Genomic DNA, 15,755 nt, shown 5'->3' with positions numbered 1-15,755 from the left:
CATTTCACCTGCCCTGTGTGTTGATAGCATTTGCTTTTATGCAGCATGTTATCCGAAATGGTTGCTGTTAAACCTGTCAGGTCTCAAGTGATTGTTCATTGTATTCAGACAGAAGTCCAATTAAACTAGGGTCACCTACCTCAGTTTTTCAGGAATTTCTGTATAAACTAGAATCTTTGAGAGAGAAAGAATATTTACTATCTTTGCCACAGTATTGTGCCTGTTTTAATAATTTATTTGCATTATTTCTGAACGTTACACAGTTATGTTTTTGAGGTACTTCCCATCAAAGCGTCATAAGTAACAACGTCTTCCAATGTGTACATTCTGGCAACTATTTATAATTTCTTTCTAAAGGAAGTCAATTAGATTCTTTGAGGTTTTTGGCCTAAAATTCCTATGCAGAAGTTTTTCCATATTATTAAAAGCAAACAAAAATATGGCAGCAAACTTAACTCTTATCTCAATAGTTCTTAACTTTGTTTGCAGATCTAAAGACAAACCTATGTTTTTCTTACTCTAATTTGATGTTTTCCCCCTAATATTTTCTTAGGTGCAGAGAGAGCTAGCAGCTGTTATTGCTTTGAAAGCAAGGAAGTCTGGTGAGTAGTCTTTCGTGGGGCTGGAGGAAGATTCTGATTCTTTGGGGATATCTCACATGTCATGTGGTTGTGAGCAGTTGAATGTATCCTGGAAAGATTTGGTCCAGAAAGCATATCTCCATTTGTTTTAATAATTATTTATTCTACTGTCAAAATAGCACAGGCATATATACAGTTCTTTCAAATTTCACTGCCTGGCTTTATTTCATGCTTCAAGGAAAAGTGAAATTCAAAATTAAAAATGTGTTTGCAGCCCACTGCAAGCATGGGTCTAGGTACCCAGCAAAAGAAAGCAAACCACTTTACATTACTTGTCATAATGAGAGAGGAAAATAGATAATGTAATGGTGGTCTCTGTTTTATATTTCTCATCTCAAAGTGGCTTCTTAAAAAAATTATTGAATTGTCTAATAACATTTCATAGCAAGCGTGTTTCATAGGAACTGATGGTATGGATCCAATTCCTAATACCTTAGGAAGCAATCTGTGAATGTAATAAGTGGAAAGGAAAAGGGAGCTCTCAGCTACATCTTGAGGAGAGAAAGCCATGTTTTGCTGAAATTCAATATGAAACAGAGGCTCAGTGAGGTAGAAAGCCATGTTTTGCTGAAACTCAGTATGAAACAGACACTCAGTGAGGCAGAGAACACTTGCTTTGAAGAGAAGAGTAGCAGGAGGACGCAGCCCTTGCCGTTCAGAGGTCGGTGCTGGATGGAACGGCAAACGGAGGGGAGGTGCTTTGTGGAGAATGTTAAACTAGGGTAAGACTTTTCAGGTGAAAGCACTGTGACAAAATCAGAGAGTTGCTAAGGTTTGAAGAAATGCCTGAAACAAGAGATGTCTTCAGAACAGAAGTCGTACATTTTGCATCTTCCTTTTTCTAGCTAGAAACGAAAACTTTGCTTTTCTCTCGGTGACTTTTGGGATCAAACACACCTTGTTGTGTTTGTACTAGATCTTTGTTGATTTGACTGTTGTAGAGAATGCAGAGACTGGATACTATAAAGGTGGTGGAGAAGAAATTTGAGGCACAGCAATCTGATTCCGCAGAGCGCAGGCACTGGGAATGGCATTAGATCGTGGATATTTGTATAGGTGGAAGCCAAGAGGGAGAAGGGACCACCAGTATACAGGTTGTAGGAGGGGAGTCTTAGATATAAATTGTGCTAGAGCTGATGTAGTTTCCTACAACCATAAGGAGACAAAATTTACAGTCTGTATGAGTTGGGATGATAGTGCCTTGGAGGATAGATTTATTTTTTAAGTTTTAGAAAAAGTTGGGAAAATAATAAAATACATATACTCTGTCATTGCTGGAGCAAAACAGAGCAGGTAAATGGAGATGGGGCTGGAGAAGGAGGTGGTTGCTAGTTTACACAGTGTGGGATGGGTAGGCCCCTTGAGCAAAGACCTGAAGTCACTGAGGGGTGAGCCCTGTGGACGTCCAGGCAAGAGCATTGGACAGGGGTGTGCAAAGTGTGTGTAGAGAACAGCAAGGAGGTGAGAGTGGCTGGAGCAAAGTGAATAAGGCAAAAAGAGGTAGGTTTCAGATGTCAGGCTAAGAAGTTTGAACTTTCTGGAGGTGATGAGAAATGAGGAAGAGTAAGCAAGACCCACACACAGTGGATTGTGCAGAGTCAAAGACTGATATGAAGTTGACTGTTATGCCATGAGGTTAACATCTCTATTTTCCTTGCTTATTTCATCTGTGGAGCTTGGAATGTCAAGACTACGTTGGCAACTTCTCAGGGACAGAGTGAAACACAAATACACCAGGGATGGGGACATAAATTCATAGTTTTATTTTGTCAAGCTCCATGAAAACCCCTATTGGTAATTTTTAAACTGTATTGAATTTATAGGTCATTAGATAAATTTGGCACTTTGGAGATAAGTGTTTCCATTCATGAATCTAGGATTTCATTCCACTTTTTTCATATCTTCAGTACTGTCTTAAAAATGTCTCTTAATGCTTTGTACATTTTTTTGCTTAATGTATTTTTTGGTGCCTTTGGTTACTGTTATATTTAGTGATTGTTATTTTTTTGGCTACCGGTAGTTTTAGCTTTTTTTTTTTTTAAGTGAAGATTTCTGTCTTTGTCTTTCATGGCAGTTTTTCTTGAAATAAACTTTACCTTTTAGAGTAGTTTCAGTTCACAGAAAAATTGAGCAGAAAGTACACAGATCCCATATACCCTGTGTCCCTACATGCCCTGCTCCCTTACTGCCATCATCTCAGAGGGGTATATTTGTTATAATCAATAGCCTATGTTGACACATCATTGTCACCCACTGTCCATAGTTGAGGATTCACTCTTGGTACTTTACTTTCCATTTTATGGGTTTGGACTAATGTCTAATAACATGTGTTATCATCATAGTCTCACACAGGATCATTTCACTGCCCTTCTGCTCTTCCTATTAATGCCTCCCACCCCCATTTTCTCGCAATCGCTAATGTTATTGTCCCCATAGTTTTGCCTTTTCCAGAACCTCACATAGTTGGATTCATAGAGTAGATAGCCTTTTCAGATTGGCTTTGTTCAGTCAGTAATAGGCATTTAAAGTTCATCCATGTCTTCTACTGACGACTTGATAACTCATTTCTTCCTAGCTCAGAATCATGTTCCATTGTCTGGATGTACCACAGTTTATGTATCTGTTCACCTGCTAAAGGACATCTTGATTGCTTCCAGGTTTTGGCAGTTATAGATGTTGTAAATAAACCTTCTATAAACATCTGTGTGTATGTTTGTATATAGTTTTCATCTACACAGACACGTACATGCACACATAGTTTTCAGCTACTTTGGGTGAGTAGCAAAGAGTGTGATTTCTGGATTGTGTGGTAAGAGTATGCTGAGTTTTGTAAGAAGCTGCTTCCAGTAACTACCTTCCCGAGTGGCTGTACTCTTTGCGTTCCCACCAGCAGTGAACGAGAGTTCCTGTCACTCTGTATCTTCACCAGCATTTGTTGTTGTCAGTGTTTCAGATTTGGTTGTTTTAGTTTGCATTTTCCTGATGGCATGTGATCTGGAATATCTTTTCATGTGCTTACTTGTTATCTTTATATCTTCTTTGATGAGGTGTCTGTTAAAGTCTTTGATCCATTTTTCAGTCAGCTTGCTTGTTTTCTTGTTGAGTCCTAAGAATTCTGTATATATTTTTGATGATTGTCCTTTTTCAGATATATTTTGCAGGTGTTTTCTCCCAGACTCTGGCTTGTATTCTCATTCTCTTCACCTTGTCTTTGAAAGAGCAGAGATATTTAATTTTAATCAAGTCAAGCTTATCTTTCTTTTCTTTTGGATCCTGGCTTTGGTGTTACAGCTAAAAAGTCATATCACACACAAGATCATCTAGGTTTTCTTCTATTACATCATAGAAATTTTATAGTTTTGCGTTACATTTAAGTCTGTGATCCATTTTGAGTTAATTTTTATGAAGAGTGTTAGGTCTGTGTTTAGGTTCTTTTGTGTGTGTGTGTGTGTGTGTGTGTGTGTGTGTGTGTGTGTGTGTGTGTAGTTGTTCCAGCAGCATTTGTTGAAAACACTATCCTTTTTCCATTTTATTGCTTTCGCTCCTTTGCCAAAGGTCATTTGACTATATTTGTGTGGGTTTATGTCTGGGCTCTCTATTCTCTTCTATTGACCTACTTGTCTGTGCTTTCACCAGTACCACACTGTTTGGATTACTGTAACTTTACAGTAAGTGTTGGCAGGGTACTGTCAGTCTCCCAGCTTTTTCTCCTTCAACCTTGTTTTGGCTATTCTGGGTCCTTTCCCTCTCCATATATACTTTGAATCAGTTTGTTGATCCACATCTATTATCTTTTCTAATTGTTTATTTTTCCTGTATGAGAACTCTTGTTTTTGTGCCTATCAAAAGGGTTGAACTTAAATGAATTGTAATAGCTGGTTTTAAAATTATCTTGGGTTTTCTTTATAGGCAAATATAGTGTCTATCAATCATGGCTATTTTATCTCTGTCTTACCAACCCAAGTAACTCTCCTTTTTTCCCCTCATGCTATTTCATTAGCTAGGGTCCTGTGATATATAAATTGAATAATAAAAAAGATAGTTGGCATTCTTACTTTGTCCCTGACAAAATTAAATAAGTTTTCTCACTAGAAAAATAGGGTAAGCAAAGAACATTTTTAGAGAAAAACAGACTTTTCTGTGCCACATTCCCCAAACCACAACAAATTTGGGAAACAGTCTAGGGGCAAAAGTAACCAACAAGATGATATTGCAGTATTCAAAGAATTCAAGTTATGAACTTCAGGAGATACCCACCTGATTCGTCCTACACTGTTGCTGCTTGATTTGGCATTGAGAGTAGATGAAAAATAATAGCGGCAAAGTATGAGAACCTAACTCATTTTATTCCTTTATCAGATTCTAACTGAGCACCTACTCTAGGCCATTGACGGTACAGTGGTGAGCAAGGACAAATATGGCTCCCTGCTATTTTAAAATCACAATGTTTATTTCATAGATAAATAAACGTGAGTAAGTCAATGGCTGTCTGAAAAAGGATAATGTATTACTATGTAGTTAGGAGGTGATAAAATGAAGAACTATTAAGCACAGCCTTAAACAGAATTTTAGCTGCAGAATTTTAGCTGCAGAATTTTAGCTGGTACTTTCTGTGTATGCTCATTTTTTTAAAAAACTTTTGATTTTTTTAAGGTAGAATAGAAAGAAACTGTTATACTTCTAATAAAAAAAGTATTACTAGTTGGCACATCCAGGGCTTGACAAAAGGAATTGATTGCCTTAATATCTGTCTTGCAGTAGAACTGTTAATTAGGGCTCAGGTGGTCATGCCAGATTTATGTCTCTCTGTGAAGGGTTGTTAAAACAAGAATTAGTATAAAGGAAAAGTTTTTGGTTTCAGCTCTCTGTACAAACAGAAATAAAAGTATTTGTCAATTGATAGATTATATAGATGATTTAAGGATCTAGCTTTGTAAAAAATCTTTTTGTTGTAATTTTCTAAGAAGCCATTAGGATGTGCCTTTAAACAGTTTTCTCCTCTAAATCCTAACCTTAGTGAATGTGAATAGCATTTTAAGGCTTCACACGGTTTTAAGGCATTAACACAGATATCCTTTCACTTGTTTCTTTTTTGTTGAATTGCTAATTCTACTGCTAATTGTTAGAGTCTTAGGAGACATTTTCTTCCCCTTTTCAAGGGAATCCACAGCCAAAGCATGTTTAGCTCTCAGTATCTTTAGATTAGATGAAATTTGCGCCATGGTGGGCTTTTATTTCTGGAAAGCCAGAAATCTCATGTTGGTAAACCTCTTTGGCAGTTTTTATATTTCACTCTCTCTCCTAGTCCATACCTAGTTAAATATTTTAAAACTAAGTATCGAGGATATTAATGTTTGGAAAACACAGAAGAGATTCTAGACTCTGTACCATTAAATGTCTTTGTGACTTTGGTAAAGGGATTCCACTTTGTATTGTACCATGAGGGGGTGGGTATAGAATGTAGGAACCTTCGTGATTCCTTCCAGCTCCAGTATTTAATTATAATAGTGAATATTTTCATTAATTTGTTTCATTATCCTTAATGGAGTCACAACCTTGGGAATGTTTTATTCAGGACTCTTAGGGACAAGTGAGAGAAAAATAAACTGAAAACCACAAGGGGACTTGATTGGCTCAGGGTGTCTGTGGAGCTAATCAGTCTCAGCAGGAGAGAACCTCTTTCCTGGTAAGGCCCACGGAAGTCTCAGTGGGGACTTTGCTGGAAGGATGGAATGCCCGTCTCTGGAGCAGTGGAAGCTTGGGTGGAGGGTAGGATACAGAGGTTAAGTCCCACGAACTGAGGCTGGGGCAGGTGTAGCTCCCCAGAGAAAACCAGCAGAAGAGGGATGGCTACTGGGGCAGAGTGCTCACCACAGGAGGAATTACTCGTATTGTCTGAAGCTTGTGATTCAGAGAGGATTTAGAGGGAAATGTCGCGCCTGAGAGTACACAGGCTAAGAAGGCTGCAGCCGAATGCAAACCCAGGCTTTCCAACATCCAGTCTCTAGTTTTCCTGGCTACACTGGGTCCCCTCCCTTGTTGTTGTGGGGAGTAAAGATGTGGTTTATGGAAAGGCATTCACTTTTTCTACTTTTTTTTCTGGAAATGGAAAAGAATCGAGTGAAAACTTACATTTTTCAAGCAGTAAATAGCAGCGATTTTCCACCTCTTTTTCTTTTTTTTTTTTTAGATTTTTTTTTTTTTTTGATGTGGACCATTTTTAAAGTCTTTATTGAATTTGTTACAATATTGTTTCTGTTTTATGTTTTGGCTTTTTGACCTCAAGGTATGTGGAATCTTACTTCCCCAACCAGGGAATGAACCTGTGACCCCTGCATTGGAAGGCAGAGTCCTAACCAGTGGACCACTAGGGAAGTCCTTCACCTCTTTTTCAAATAAATTAGCCAGGGATTCAGGTTAACGTGTTATTTTTATACCAAGATATTTTATTATTTCTTTGGGATGTTAAATATATATATATATATATAACATAAAATTGTATAAAATGGTTTTACCTACTGTGTTTAGTTTTAGCTTTTAGAAACATTATTTTTACTAGGCCGGAAAGGATGAGAAGGAAGCCCAAGTTTTACATTCACGTTAAGTTGTTTCTCCTAGCCTCAGAAATCCTCTTGTTTGTTCAGTCATCTTTGATTCCTATACTCAAGCTTAAATAGGCATTTGAATGGGTATGTGATTTCTCCAGCTTGGTTATTACTATTTGCTGTACACTGAACTGCGTGTTTGTGAAACATTCAACAGGTGACCACGGGATCTGGTAAACCGGGTGAACCCATCAGACAAGTTGAGGGCCTTTTATTACCTGGCTAAATTCCTAGCTTTGAAGATCTGCTGCTGGTAACAGTCACTGGTCACCAATTACTCGTTATAGGAACTTAAGCAGTTTTAAGCCCCTTTGTGAGATTGGCAGGGAGTCAGTGTTGACAGGAAGCTCTGCAGAGAGGTTTGAGGTCTGACACAATTGAAGAGACATGTTCTCCTTCAGGGCAGAAGCTTCAAAGAGAAGACATCCCCATTGCTTTGTCATGAGAAATGAAATAGATGGACTGATTATTTTTAACAGTAGAGAAAAGTTTTTCCCTTCTGCACATTTAGAAAAAGAAAAATAACCATTAAGCCATTGGACTTGCTTCTACTTTTATGGTCCTCTAACTTTTTACTTTTTATTTTAATGTAGCACAGTGTTTGACTTTATTCTCTCATGAACACATTGCTCATAAAGGAGAATGCACAGTAAAAGGGAATTTTAGAGTGGATGGTAATAATAAAATTAAGCACCAACAAAGACAGACTTAACATGCTGGTACAATTGTTGCTATCTCAAACCTCTTTCTGGTTTCCTGTGATTAACTTGCTATTGAAAAAATTTAAATGCTTTTGAAAGTATTAATAAAAGCTGTAGTAATCCTGTCTTGAATAGTTTTTTCCATCTAATCTCTGAGTGCTCTAATAATGAATGTTCAAGCTAGAAAATACTAGTTCGTAACGACAGAGGTCTGTTGGCTGTATTTTAAGCAGCTGAGATATTATGCTTGTTTTTTAGTGATATTTTCAACCCCTTAAACGTTTAAAGTCTTCCCCAACCTGTCCTCATAGGGTGCACCTTCTCCTCTCGGAACCAGTGTTTCCACGCGGTTTGTGTTGTGTCCTCTCCTCCTTTGCCGCCTCCTGGATGCTGAGCTGGCAGGGCCACGGCTCCCGTTCGTGGTCAGCACAGACCCACACCGATTGTCTTGTTAGCCCCGCTAACAAATGTGCTATTTAGCATTTGTCAACCAAGAGGAAAGAAGTAGCATGTGTTTTCCCCCAAAATGATCAACACAACATTCTGGTCTTCCTGATTGATTGAGAATCTAGGATGTTTTCCTGAGAAGAGAGAGCTTTGCCTAACACCATGCTGATTGTTGAAGTTTGTAAAAATCTCCCCCTTCTCGGTGCTATAATAACTCCTTGTTCTAACATTTCCAGAGGCTCTTCTGGCAGCTGACGGATTTTGTACATTCACATCCCGTCTCCACCAGCACATGTTCTTACTAAACAGTGATCGATTCAGTGGTTGACAAGTTGTATCTTTCTTTTTTATTTAATGGCATGAAACCATAATAAGAGTCTTGAAACAGTCATTGTCAATGTAATGCAAAGTTAAAACGTACTTGAAAATGTAAAAATCTTCCTATCAAGAAAATAATAGCATCGATGAAACCCAGGAACAATTGAAAATGCATGAGGCAGATGCTTTGTAAATTTTTTCTAACTCTCCCACTGGGATACGAAGAAAATTGCCTTTAAAAAAAGAATCCCATGACACTGTCTTTTGTAATTAGAGCTATTAAGTCAAAATGATAAATAACCATTCAGTGACATACCATAAAAGAAAATAGCCTTTTGCCCTGTTTTCTCCTGAGTAGCACGGTATCTGAGAGCAACCAGCATGGAAGTTGGGCTCTTTTTAACCCTGAGGGTTACTTAGAATTTAGGAAATTAGAAAGCAAGGCAAGATGATTTTCTTTTTCCTCCTTCCACATGGTCGTGTCCATTAAGAGAGTAAATGGAACTGATTAGCCAAGGAGGTGAAGAATGGTAATAACCACAGCAGAGTGTACGTGAGAGTGCAAGGTTTAGAGGCCTTTGTTTTAAAAAATGCGCTGCAGGAACTCTACAGCGAAGGAAGATAATATTTATAAGGCTCAGTAGACAAAGGTGTTTATCACTCTAAACGGAGCTTGTTCTTGTTTTAGGGAACCAGGTACCAGAAGGGAGAACTGAGCACTGATGCTCTCTGGTCTCGTTTGGTCCAGGACAATGATTTTACGCCATTCAGATTCTTACCTGTTATTGCCTGTGTCTTATAAATGTGACCAAACCTTGGGAAACAGTTTCCTGAGGTTTGGAGCAGAGAGTTGGGTGGAAGGTGGGACAGAGACATGAAGCGGAGACTCTACAGTTTTCTGTTTGAGCGTGGAAAACTGGCTGCCAGCACTACAGCTCCTGGGAACGTGTTTTCTTTGAGGAAACTAGATGAGTGTAATGAGTGTACCCTGTGCATAAATTCAATATTCGTTCTACACCCAAGGTCAAATGAAAGTTAATGACCATTTGCACACCAGAGATCTGAAACCCACATTTTATTTCTTTCTCATAATGACTAAAAAGGATAGCAATTTATATTTAAATTGATTTAAATTTCAAAGCATAAACACAGAGGTCTCCCTGGTACCCTTTTTTCACCAGTGAAACTTCCTGGTAGGGCTCAACTTTCATAAAAAATTCAGTCCCATCCCATGGCGGCTGCCCAGTGTGGACCGTTTTTTTGTTTTCTGTGGAGCAGCCCTGTTCCCACCCTGCTGGGTTAGCGACACCAAATTAGAGCCCAGCAATGCAATCAGAACCACTTTCTTTAATGATTTAGGTTTTGCATTTGTTGAGTTAATTAGCTGATTGAGGCAACTAATGGGTGTCTTTAATACACTGTTGATGAGGTGGCTTCTCTAGAGCCTGCCAGATCCTTTGTTCTTGGTCTTCTGGGGTTTGGGAGCTGCTTCCCAGAAGAACATATGATATATGCCACCCTGAGTCTGGAGGCCAGCCCGGGAGGCTAGTATGCTAATTACCAAGTGCCCCAGAAGGACGAGCATACACTTAAAACCCTGTATCTGACTAATTCTGTGTGCTTGAATGAACGTTTACATGGAGGGGGTCAAGGTGCATGGGTGAGGGGGTGGGGAGAGTGACCTGTGATCCATTTTTAAGTTAAAAATGCTATGATTGCTTCTCTGTATACACCCAAGCTACAAAATAAAAGCAGTTGGTTGGTAGATGTTCTAAAATATTAGAATAGTTAAGGAAATATTACAAGAACAAGATGACTGGATAATTAAATGGGAAGGTATATTAATGGCTAAACTGGTATCTTATGAACTAAAATATTCCTTAAGTAGAGGAATCCTTGTTGTATGCTGTTTTTACAAAGTTATGAAATTCTGTGGTCTGGTGAACACAGTCTGCTACCAAAACCTGGCAGTCTTGGGCATGTAGTCAGAAAATCTGGGCTGTGTTCACTCTGGCAAGTCACTGGCTCCCCTCAGCCTCAGTTTCTTTCTTTCTTTTTTTTTTAATAAAAGGGTTGGTTGATGCTGGGCTTGGTTGATGCTGGAGGGCCATGCTGAGTCTGCACGTCGTGCCCTCAGTGCCAAGTATTAGGTGGTGTTCGTTGTTGTCTGTTTAGGTAGAATGGAAAAATAATAACTGCTGATAACTCAGTATCTTTTCTGAACATTTTTTCGTTTTTTGACTTTTTCCTTAGTGAGGGTCTACAGATGGGCCCCTCCCCCACCTTTTTCAGGGAACATTTTCTGCTATCATTTGTATTGACAAGTAAGCACACTCAAGGGAAATCTTTGTCTTGGCCACATGACCCAGCTATTGTCCATCATTCGTCACATTAAAAGTCTAATTGTATAAACAGCCATGAAAATGGAGCTGTTCTCAGTAAAACTGAAAATGACATAGGCACAGTGTGTGTAAATATAAGTTAAATAATGTGCCATAGTATGTAATGCAAAGTACACAATTTGATTCAACTGAATTATACTAGAAAAAGTGAGCCAGTTATGATAAAAGTGAAATTTATGTCACATACTGTTCTTTCTAATTAATGTGACACATAACTACTTCACATTTCAGAATTTCTTAATCAGACATTGTAAGTGGCTAGACAAATTGTCCTTCTAGCTACTTGCAATTTCAGATAGTTATAAAAATATTGCATTTTAATACTACAGTGATATCTGTTTTTGGAATGAGATTGATGATAAAAATTTTGGAGACAATGAAGGCTTATATCTACAACTTCAGCGATGTATTTTGACGTAAGTCTTTTTGGTTGGAGATGAGGAAACAGATGGATAGATTATTTTTTAAAATAATTTTAGGTTTCCTTCTGAATGGTTGCATCAGAATTCCTACTTAACTAAATTAAAATTTGATTTTCTAAAGTTCCTCAAGTTTAGTTGGATAACTGCCCAACTTTTCAATGTTTCCTGACCTGAGTGGAAATTTTGTCATGTGAATGGTAACAGAATTAAAAGCTCTCATGGCATTGGCAGTAAAGCCTTTGTAAATGAAGAGAAATAAAGCTACCAAGCTTTATTTAGTGGGCAGACTCAGGAATAATCAAATATTCCTACTGAAGTTTCTGTACTAAACTTACCAGGAAGACCTTTGGGTGGGGGAGGGAAGGCCCACTAGTTTAAAGAGGAAGTGAATTTAACCTTGGCTTTAAGTGAGTGCACATGATCCACAGCCATATCCTGATAAATTGTGGGCAGGACCCCAAGTTGACAAGACTAAAGGGATTGTCTGGTTCTCCTTTTGCCAAAAGAGGGCCAACTTCTGTGTGTTGAAAATGCAGATACAGAATAGAAACAAAGCATTTGCTTTAAGACCTATTAAAATTAATGGATAAAGTTTATATCTTCTCATATTATTGTTTTCTGGTAGAAAAATGACTGTGAGAAATTTGAGATTGAGGTTTTCTTTACACCATTAGAAACAGATGAATGCTTTTAGAAATGGTGCCCATTTTTCTTCCACTCGAGCTGAAATAGACGGAGAAGGCAATGGCACCCCACTCCAGTACTCTTGCCTGGAAAATCCCATGGACGGAGGAGCCTGGTAGGCTGCAGTCCATGGGGTCGCTGAGAGTTGGACACAACTGAGCGACTTCACTTTCACTTTTCCCTTTCGTTCACTGGAGAAGGAAATGGCAACCCACTCCAGTGTTCTTGCTTGGAGAATCCCAGGGACGGGGGAGCCTGGTGGGCTTCCGTGTATGGGGTCGCACAGAGTCGGACATGACTGAAGCGATTTAGCAGCAGCAGCTCAAATAGAAGAGCATGACAGATACAATTGCCACCTTAGTTATGTTTCTATTTTCTTCATTTTGATTTTTAGTTTTGTTTTCATATGTTTAAAAGGCCTATTTCCATATCCTAGTTCTGAAGGTAGAGAGAGATAAAGGTTCTTTTCTTCTGCCTGCTGCTGCTGCTGCTGCTGCTGCTGCTAAGTCGCTTCAGTCGTGTCCGACTCTGTGCGACCCCATAGACGGCAGCCCACCAGGCTCCCCCGTACCTGGGATTCTCCAGGCAAGAACACTGGAGTGGGTTGCCATTTCCTTCTCCAATGCATGAAAGTGAAAAGTCAAAGTGAAGTCGCTTCTGCCTGAGGGAGGCCTTATAGAGCACACACAAATTTATCAGCTAGTACTAAGAAAACAAATTTCCACCTTCAGATAAGGGGAGTTAGCAGGGATTAGAGGTCATCCATAGGCCCTGGCTAGAAACCTCTCTTGCTGCAGTGGAGGAGGGTAAGGGTATTGTCCCAGCAACCTGCTGGCCCTAGGGAATGTCTGTCCACCTTGTCTGGTCAGGGGAGGAGCAGATTTCATCCTCTGCTCTCAGGGGTTAGAGCAGCACCCCTAGGCTGTAGTCTCAGTCACTGGGCACCTCGGACCCTTCAGTCGTCTCAGAGTCATTGCTGAAACTAATTGCTGGTGTGGAATTCAGGCTTCTCATTTGTCCCTGAATCCAAGTTGTTGAAGCTGCTTCATTTTGCTAGTAACATTAGGCCTACTTATGTCAACTAATTTCAGAGTTAATCTTGTAATCAAGTGGACAGTTTCATCAAAAGATTACATTTATATGAGTGGTCCAGGTCCTTCCAAGGGAATTTTTCTGGGACTTGCTTTAGTGCAGTTTTTCATTACCTTGATATTTCAAGAAGAAAGTCAGATGAATAAAATAGCCGATAGTTTCTATCAATTGTATATGAAAAATCAAAATACACATACTTTTATTTGAGAGGAAAGATGGCTGGCTCAGTGCCTTCAGCATGGATGTGGAAAGTAGTCTGGCTATCAGCCAGTGCTAGTACTGTATCAAAACTCTTTTCTTTCCACATATATCTTGGCTACGTTTTATCTGATAATCTTACGAGATTATTTTAGTTTACGAACCATTAGAGCACTTATACTAATACTCAAAAATGGCAACAGATTGTCAGAATTATTCACTGTGGTGAAATGTAGATGGGAAATGCTTTCTTCTTCATTTTCAACAACTGCTGTATGGTCTTACCTACTGCCAGTGAGCTTCTAGATTTCAGCTGTTTCTGATTCGAACTTTCTTTGTGGTAAGCGATCTGTTCAGGATGTTGGTCCTGCCTGAGTCTAGTTTACATCTCCCTTCTTGGGCCACTTAGTTTCAGGCATGAGAGGGTCCTATGGTGGCATGGGCTCCTCTGGTCTCTGCAGCGGTGTCCCTGCCAGTGGCTGCTGCTGTAGGCTTGGTGGATCTGCAGGGGGTTCTGCTTGTTGTGGTATCTGCAACGGCAGTTAGGGGTCCATGGCAGCTGGCTCAGTGTCTGGACCTTCCTGGGCCTCTGGCCCCATATTACCTCTTGCTGGAGCTGTAACCCCCACTGCTTCCCTGCTCCAGGCTCCAGCCAGCCCCTGGCTTGGATGAGGGCAATTCCACTGCCGGCCCCTCTTCCCAGGCCATGGAGATACTTCTGAGTCCTTTCAGACTTCCCATCCAGGGAAGGAAGAGCAGCTCAGAAAAGTAAGTCCTACCCCTTGTCTGCTCCAAGCCCTTATGGTGCTCAGAGGTGATCCCCTGTGAGTGTGCTAGCCCCACGTGGGGCTGGGATAGGGTTCAAGGCTGCCTCCCCGCCATGTGTCACAGCCCTGTAGGTATGCTAACCAGCACTCCCATCCTCAGTGTCCCCTCAATCATCCACCCACCCCAGCCTCAGAGCCAAGCCCACCGAGGGGCTCAGGCCCACTGTTCTGAGCTGTTTCTGCTGCTTCTTTCTGCCACCCCATCCCATGATCCACTTGTAGCAACACAGGGATGGGCTTGACCTTTTCTCATCCATTGCTTCCTGACTGTCTCCTTGAGGGGGACAAACCTATGGCTTAGCTATTCCAGGAGAGAGAACTCTGCAATCTAAGACTTTTAGAGTGGGTTCTTGATGTTCAAAGGAGAGTGACATTCTTTACCATGTTTGCCCTTTCGAGCCTGTTGTCTTGCTGCAAAATTCTTTTGGCGTCAGAATACAAATATGATTGGCTTCGTCTTTATGCTCCTTATCTTCTGCTCTACCCAGGCTGTACGAGGGTCTGATTAGGGAGAAGATTCCATCCAGAGATGAAAATGGAAAAGAAAAAAGCACATTACATGCTTTGTAGCTTAAAGTAATTACCCTTGATTAAGCACTTGAATTCCATCCTTTTTTCCACACACCTACCCTGTGGAGTTGTGGTTCTGATCATCCCCTTCTGAAGATAATGAAGTTTAAGATTGGTGAGTTGGTGTGACTTGACAAAGGTCATATACTAGAAGTAGTGTAGAAATGATGCCATGTTTTTTCCCATATGTGTAATAAAAGGACATTAAAAAAAAAATCAGTGGAATAGAGTTCATTGAAGGTTAAGGAAAGTTTTCAGATATTTCCTAGCTTCCTCTTGGCCTGTCTGCTCCCTCCCATCCCCACGCTGATTGAGTGATTGGACCATTTGGTGTCTTTGCTTGTATCAGTATTTACAAACACAAGGACTTTGAGGGGATTCTTGGCGGTTCCTCTGCATGTTTTAAAATTTCACTGTAATGTCAAGGGAAGATTCAGCAGTACAACTGCTGACAATTCAGGAACAACAACAAAAGAAAAATAGCATCATGTGAGAAGTATTTTAATGTAAAAAAACATTATTTTTGGAATGTAGACTCCTTGCCTACTATAAAACCTTAGTTAACAAGACTCTCTGTGTACATCTGACCTGTTATGTTTTCTGGTTTACAGTCCTTGAGGCAAAATTTCGTAGCTGTGAAAAGCAATTTAAGAGACTCAGGTTCAGTTCTGGCTTAGTCCCTTACTGTGAAGTAATGGCTCCCAGACGTTTGTATTCTGTGAAATGGAGCAAAGGGCATATGCCTCTGGGGCTTCTGGAGGTGGGAGAGAGTTAGCATAAAGCATGAAGCTGGCATGTAGTTAGGCTTAGAAATAATTTTCTCTCTTTTTCTCTTATTTTTGGCTGCA

At 39.9% G+C, this 15,755-nt stretch overlaps 1 protein-coding gene across 3 annotated transcripts in view; it reads left to right on the top strand.

Moving 5' to 3' along the window:
- Window positions 1–15,755, top strand: part of RAPGEF5 (Rap guanine nucleotide exchange factor 5) — a 235,495-nt gene that overhangs the window by 94,203 nt on the left and 125,537 nt on the right. For all 3 annotated transcript variants that reach the window (XM_081536402.1, XM_081536404.1, XM_081536403.1), the window contains exon 7: window positions 554–602. In XM_081536402.1, coding sequence (XP_081392528.1) covers window positions 554–602 — 49 coding nt within the window. The remainder of the gene's footprint in view (window positions 1–553; window positions 603–15,755) is intronic.

This window comes from Giraffa tippelskirchi, chromosome 10 (genome assembly GCF_054371585.1).
Source record: "Giraffa tippelskirchi isolate mGirTip1 chromosome 10, T2T-mGirTip1v1.2.pri, whole genome shotgun sequence".
NCBI lineage: Eukaryota > Metazoa > Chordata > Mammalia > Artiodactyla > Giraffidae > Giraffa > Giraffa tippelskirchi.
The sequence above is the reverse complement of the archived record's forward strand: the minus strand, read 5'-3'. Positions and strand labels throughout refer to the sequence as shown.